The sequence below is a fragment of the Poromitra crassiceps genome, assembly GCF_964638095.1.
Source record: "Poromitra crassiceps genome assembly, chromosome: 26".
Taxonomy (NCBI): domain Eukaryota; kingdom Metazoa; phylum Chordata; class Actinopteri; order Beryciformes; family Melamphaidae; genus Poromitra; species Poromitra crassiceps.
Genome location: NC_139640.1, coordinates 5,442,155 through 5,449,291, shown reverse-complemented (window position 1 = coordinate 5,449,291; position 7,137 = coordinate 5,442,155). Strand labels below are relative to the sequence as shown.

The 7,137-nt window shown below is 43.4% G+C and overlaps 1 protein-coding gene across 1 annotated transcript in view; it reads right to left on the bottom strand.

Moving 5' to 3' along the window:
- Nucleotides 1-2,283: 2,283 nt before the first annotated feature.
- Nucleotides 2,284-7,137, bottom strand: part of slc6a20 (solute carrier family 6 member 20) — a gene marked incomplete at both ends in the record, with an annotated part of 44,719 nt that continues 39,865 nt past the window's right edge. The window contains 2 exons of the mRNA XM_083661464.1: nt 2,284-2,451; nt 5,039-5,204. Of these exons, the coding sequence (XP_083517590.1) occupies nt 2,284-2,451; nt 5,039-5,204 (334 nt within the window). The remainder of the gene's footprint in view (nt 2,452-5,038; nt 5,205-7,137) is intronic.

Sequence of the window (7,137 nt, the reverse complement as noted above, 5' to 3'; positions counted from 1 at the left end):
AAAATACATGTAGGCAAAACTAGATCGTTTGTGCAACCTTGTTACAAAGAGCACAAACATGTCACCAATTACCCACCAGACGACTTGATACTAATCGTGCGTTCCTTTATCACAAAATAACTGGGATGTGGAGGCTAAGACATCACATCCGTTTTGTTAGCGTTCCATTTGCAGAAAACTTGAGCTGGGAAGTTCACTGTTCATTGGTCAGATCCAGTCGCTAGCCAGGCTAGCCATTGTTAGCAATACCAATTGACAACATGGCATTTCGCGGCATTTTGCGCATACAAACACTGCAGCCTCATGTCCACACAGATAGAAGTTAGGCAGTGCTGTGTGTACAGCTGATTTAGTGAGACAAACAAAACAGAAGTGCTAAACAACATTACTACGATTACTACTGTTGTTGCGCGGCGCAGCCATCTTGGATTTTTTTAGGTCGGGGCTGCTGAGGCTCCTACGAGTTTGGAATGGGAAATACCAGCTCTGGTGACGTCACCGTCCCAGCTCATGAACTTTGAAGTCGTAAGATTATCAGTCCCCACTCCCCAGTTATAAAGGAATGCACGATAATGATTATCAGACTACCTGGAATGAAAAGTTTCCTGACAATAGGTTACTCAGGTACTAAGTATATCTCACAACTCATTGAGTAAGCTACAAAATATCTACACACCCTCATCATATTATGATCAATTAGTAAGCTAGCATGATACAGGACGACTGCGTTGTAAAGACAAATATATGGCGGGAATAAAAACAAAAATATCTACAGTATCAACATGTCACAGTTTTTGCGGTGGAAAGCTAAAAAACTATGAACTGAGATTGAGCTTCCTTCACCTCTGGAATGCTATGTATGAAATCTGCCTCAGAAGTCTGACAATACTGACAATTCAATTAGGGATGGGCATTTCTAGCAAAAACACTATTCGAAATTCGCTGGCCAAAGTCGACTTTTAATCGAAATTCCAAAATAAATTTAAAAAATGTTAATTTTTTTTTTTTTTTTTTTTTGAGTGAAATGTTGCATTGTCTCCCCTGATTCTAAGTATAGTCGAATCGCTTGGTTTGAGCAAGTAAAACAATTTTTATAAGCATTTTAAGCAAGGTTTATGGAAAAATGAATGGCGGATGAAATCCCATGAAGAGGGAGAGGTTGCTTATAAAAATTGTTTTACTTGCTAAAACTAAACATTTTTTTTTTTTTTTTTTCAATAAACGAATTTCGACTTTCAATAATAAAAGTCGACCTTGATAATAACAACGATTATTCAAAAATTCGAAATTCGATGCCCATCCCTAATTTCAATCATGAGAGACCAGTGGGTAAAATTTGACAAGCAAGCTTTATTCTAGCCCCGTCCGGACTCTTCCGGGTATGACGTCGTCCACCCTACAAGAGTCCCTTATCCGTACTTATAGACTTGCCTGCGTCTCTCGCTCTCAAGCTGTCTAGATCAGCGATACGCACGTATTCACAAGTGTCACAGAAACATTTCAAAGCCACCTACGAGAGCAGAAGGGTTCATAGCTTCTCGACGGAGGGGTTTGAAAGCTCGACGCTGCTCATAAATGCCTCTTTTTATCCGAATTCTGTGCTGGTGATATTATTTTTTTCCGGGTTAGAGCTCCCAGCCGTCACGGCGCTCAACAGCGCCACTCTGGTCGAAAGCTCGGTAAAAAATAATGTCGCCAGCACACAATCGAAATCCCTTGACTTCGTCCTGGGACTGCGCCGTTCCCTCCTGCGGGCTTGAATTCCTCGTCTTCATAGCCCGTCATGGACATGCTGAGAGTGATGATCAATGCTGATGGCAGGATCAAAGCAGCGGAGGCTTGAAAAATAGCGAAACACAGCTCCAGAGAAGATGATCAGCCCAGGTACAGCCGCCACTGAGGTCAACGATCAGGGGAGAGGATGATGACGTCCTGACCCAAATATACTGCCACGTCATAGGCTCGCAGCGACGTCATAATGGACGTCATATTGGCAGGGGCTGATTGGCTATTGTAGGCTAACATTAGTGATCATCACAGTAAATAAAATACACACAATACTAAATCATCGCTAGCTAGGTGATCTACTATTGCTGCGTTCGGTTGGAGTGGAGGCTACGGACGTCAGAGCTGCCGGTCTTCAGTGTGGCTGCTCTGAGATCAGCCAGGGTGGAGAAGACAACAGTGCTTAGATGGTGTCCTCCAGATGAGGTGGGTTGTCTTTTTTAGTTAATGTGGGTCCGTGTGATTGTCCTGTCTGTCTCTTATGGGATTGCACTGTCTCTATGTAGATATTGAGCTGACGGTGAGCTGTTTGTTGCGGTTAGCGCGTTCCCTCTTCCTGCAGTACGCGTACAGCGCCGTTAGGGGGACACAGCTGAGCGACGACACCAGCAGCAGCCCGATAAACACTTGAGCGTAGACAGGATACTCCATCACCACAGACTTGCCCTGAGGAAACAACAGGCATGGTTAAAGTGACCTCCTGCCGTCAAGGACAAACAACTCAGCCCTTAATTGAGCATAACTGCCACTTTCAATTAGAGCCCTGTATTCTGGCCCCAGCCTGAGGCCCTGCCTGTTTTTTTGTTATGTTTTGTTTGAACTAACATTTGTGGTGTTCAATGTGTTTTAATGTAGTTTTTTGTATATTGTTGATTTGATATGGTTTAGGCCAGACCGGGGCAACTGGCGGCCCGCGGGCCACATGCGCGGCCCGCGCTGGATTTTTTTTTTTTTTTTTTTTTTTTTTTTTTTTACAGTGCACCTGAACGCAACATGCAAGATACCCGCTGAATAAGTGTCCAAATGTTCATGTCATTTTGGCCAATACTCCACTTCTGTTATAACATTTCAGTCTGGAATATGGAATATCTTTCAATAATCTTTATGACTAAAAGGCTAAAAGTAATCTCATGTGTAAGAAATGACTGTTCTACATTGAAGTAAAAAATGTAAATAATTAACTTGTTGGTTTTGGATTTATTTAATGGATTTAATAATTAACGCTCTAAACTTAAGCTACGTTTTGGCGAGGGGAAAAACCAGGAGTTACTTGACTTCTCACCTCAAGATAACTGAATGAAAATGGGTTCTGTGGGTACTCATGAGCAGCAATAAATATACACTTTATTTTTGATGTTTTACGAAGTAATGGCGAGTATTTAATTTTTTTTGGGGGGGAATATATCTCTCTATCGGTCTGTCTGTCTGTCTGTCTGTCTGTCCATCTGTCTGTCTGTCTGTCTGTCTGTCTGTCTGTCTGTCTGTCTGTCTGTCTGTCTGTCTGTCTGTCTGTCTGCCTGTCTGCCTGTCTGTCTGTCTGTCTGTCTGTCCATCTGTCTGTCTGTCTGTCTGTCTGTCCATCTGTCTGTCTGTCTGTCTGTCTGTCTGTCTGTCTGTCTGTCTGTCTGTCTGTCTGTCTGTCTGTCTGTCTGTCCATCTGTCTGTCTGTCTGTCTGTCCATCTGTCTGTCTGTCTGTCCATCTGTCTGTCTATCTATGGCCTCCATGGGCTCCCCTAGCCTCAGAAAGCCTTGTGGCCGGGGGGAGACTTGCACCCATTGACCTCTTGCTCTCTCTGCTACTAGCGATGCTCACAGCTGAGGCTTGTGTCTGAACAGGAGGAAAAGAGACTCCTATTCTAAGTCCTGTCCTAAGATGGACTGAGTTAGAAGAACCTGGTCTGCTCATACAGTACTCTGATCATGAGAAACCTGGTTAAGATGTCTGCATTGCTTCCACATTAAACAGGTTACAGTGGCATGGAGATATCTTAGCTTTCACTTCTGGTTTTCATACCTGTACAGGAAGAATATGCTGATAACTGGTGTAGTCATGGCAACAAGGACACATCATAATCACAGGGTATCAAAGGTTCATGGAAACAATGAAATGAATAAGACCGTAACCAGAGTATGGCCATTAGCCACGTTACTCTAACATAATAGTCAGAAGGCTAAAGCTAAAGTTAATGTTAAGGTAAAGGTAAAGGTAAAGGCAATGAGTCAGCAACACATTCTCATTCCCAACTCATCAAATACCGACATTTAGTCAAGAGCCCATGTCGTCACTTCCAGAAGAGAAAGGCTTAGGTTTAGGGTTTGGCTTAGGGTAAGGGGTTAGGCGTTGGGGGTGGGAGTTAGGTTTAGGGTTTGGGTTAAGCTTAGGGTAAGGGGTGGGGGTTAGGGTAAAGGTCCTTACACATCGGGAACGTTTTTTTTTTGTGTGCGATTAATTCGCACGTCAATAATATTTTCTGAACCTACATCAGTCAATGCAACCGTGCATATACCAACGGAGAAAGTTTCGCTGAGCGTTATTGCGGCGTTTATTTTTTTGGACCAAGATAGATTTTTCAGAAATTCGCTTCCGACTGTATCTGTATCCGCACACATCTGTTGCTGTGATTGACAGGCGGGTCAATATTCACATCGCAATTTCGTGCTGTATATTCGCATCGCTCCTGGTGTGTAACAGCCTTTAGGTTCTCCGACGGTGGTCGGAGACCCCCTGAAGGGGCTCCCACCAGTGGCGTGCCTGACCAAGTTGGTGCCCTAGGCAAGATTTTTGCTGGTGCCCCCCACCCACAAAAGAACGTTTCGGTCAAGCGACCTTCATCTGGCATATGGTATGACAAAGACTTGAACCTGTTTAAATAGGAACCAGGACAAGAACAATCATCCAATGGGAGTGAGGCAATTATGTAGTAGTAGACCCATGGAGCAAATCAGTGCAAATCACTACACTGCAGGTGTCACACAATTACAATTACAGTAAATTGACAAGAAAAATATTTTTACACAATTCCCAGTGAAAAAAGGGGTAAAAAGAACATTATGCAAAAGTATACAGTATAGGTACAAGAGTTGTGTAACAGCTATAAATGGCTCTGAAATACAGAAAATATATAAGTAAGCTAACCTTTAAATGTACCTTCTGGAAGTGACGACAAGGGCCCTCGACTAAACGTGGGTAAATGAGGAGTTGCGAGTGAGAATGTGTTGGAGTCAGAGTGTAGAAGTTAAGCCAGGCCTCACCAGGTCTTTGTCCCAGGCTTGGTAGGTAGGCGTCCCACCCTGGATGTAGTTGACGATATAGGAGATGAACAGGGCGATAAGGAGGACGGGGCTGACAAACACCCACATTATCTTCCAGTACCAGTGGGGCCGGTGACCCAGCATGTCCTCGATGTCTTTTTCAAACCTGGGGAGATTAAATGACAATGAGCGTAATTCAATTTAATTGCAGATAATTTTGCAGCTGTCAATCAAATCTTCATTTCAGGATAACTTTCTCTTCCAAATGAAGTAGAAAATGGCGCCTAGTGCCTGTCATCTGGCAGAATTCCTATCCCATAAACTAACTACTAACTTGGCCAATTGTTAGAAACATGAACAAAAAACAAAAACTATAATCTCTAAGAATGCAAAGAAATGTAACTGGCTTGTTAAAACGCGCATTCCAGGGATATCGTATTTACAGAAATAGCGTAAAAGGCGCGCGCTCGAGAGCGTGGTTGTCAGGGGTCTGCCCTCGGAGATTCCAGGCGGGCGGGCAGCACCCATGCATCGGACTGTCCGCTCGCTCCGCACGAAGCAGCTGGCTGCCTGGTACTCCGCTGAATCCCACTCGATTTGGGGGTGGAACATGCCATGATTGACCAATGCCAAAGCCAGTCGACAGAATTGTCAAATCAAATCATCGACATGATACCAGTATGACCCGCCTCTCAACTTGTCATCTCAGACAAATTATGTTTTCAGTCTGAAACGGACTGCGACGCATGCAGTGTTGGGCAAGTTACTTTCAAAATGTAATATACTACATATTACTAGTTACGTTCATTTTAATGTAATAAGTTACTTTACAATATTACTGTCTGTGTAGAGTAACTTGTTACTTACATTACAGTACTTTTGCATTACTTTCACCAGCAGTAGCAGAATGACATCACCCCGTCGAACCATCCCCAAAGATAATTTTAACCGTCTTGAAGTCAGTACTGTAAACTTTTCAAAATTCTAAATATTATCCTTTTCCTTTGTTATTGTCATAGTGTTTATTTGCAAAATAACACACAATTTAATTAGGAAATTATTTTATCTTTATTTAAATATGTGCTTTGATGGAAAAAAAAGTAACTAAATTTGTAACTTGTGTTACTTGACAAAGTAACTGCTATAATATTACTGAAATCCTATTTGTAATATTACTGAGTTATGCTAAAAGTAATATATTACATGTAACATGTTACTTTTGTAATGAGTTACCCCCAACACTGGACGCATGTGACGAAGGGGTTCAGTTCGACTTTAAATGGCACTATAAATGTGATATTCAGCCCTACTACATGCCCACAAAACACTATTATATATCTAGTGAGACTAACCTCACGTCACCAGGCTCTTTCAGAGGAGAGAGAGCCTGGTACGCATGACTACAGGCAGGAAGCCCCTCGTTCCAGTGGATCTTCCGTTTTGTGTCTGACGGTGTTTTCGTTCCCCCATTTAACGGTTTCGACCGGTGTGTCAGGCGGTGATTGCATTATTTGGTTTTAGTTTGTTCGTTTTTTTAGCTTTTGGGGTAGCTAGATACTCACGTCGCCCATGTTTCCTGAACAGAACGCAAGGATTGAGTGGAATATCTTCCTGGAGTTACAGCACTTTGGTTTCCGGGCGGAAGTCGTGGGTGCGTTCCGCCCATATAGCCGGAAGACTCGGAGCGAGGATTTTCCATCCAGACTAAGCGAGACAGGAGAGTTATAATGTTCTGAGCGGTGAAAGAAGCCACGCCCCCTCTCTGTGTCGTGAAAACAGGCGTTGTTGATTCAAGCCTGCGGCAGTGCTTCGTTTCTATGGATTTAGCTCTTCCCCGCGTTTAGAAATGGACAGAGAGTGACCCAGCGAGGCTTGACAGCGCCATCTACTGGATCGAGCCGTAACTGTCATTTGGAAAATAAAGCAGCCGTGGTTGTGAAAATAAGGTTAGTCTCTGTTTGTATCGCGGTTTGGGACCGTGTGTTTCCTCTTTCCCGGTCTTTATTTACAGTGCGCGGTGAGTCGGCTGTGTGGCTCGCTATGCATCTCTCGATGGCAGACGAGTGTCCGGGTTGCATATAGTGTAGATGGCAGACGCT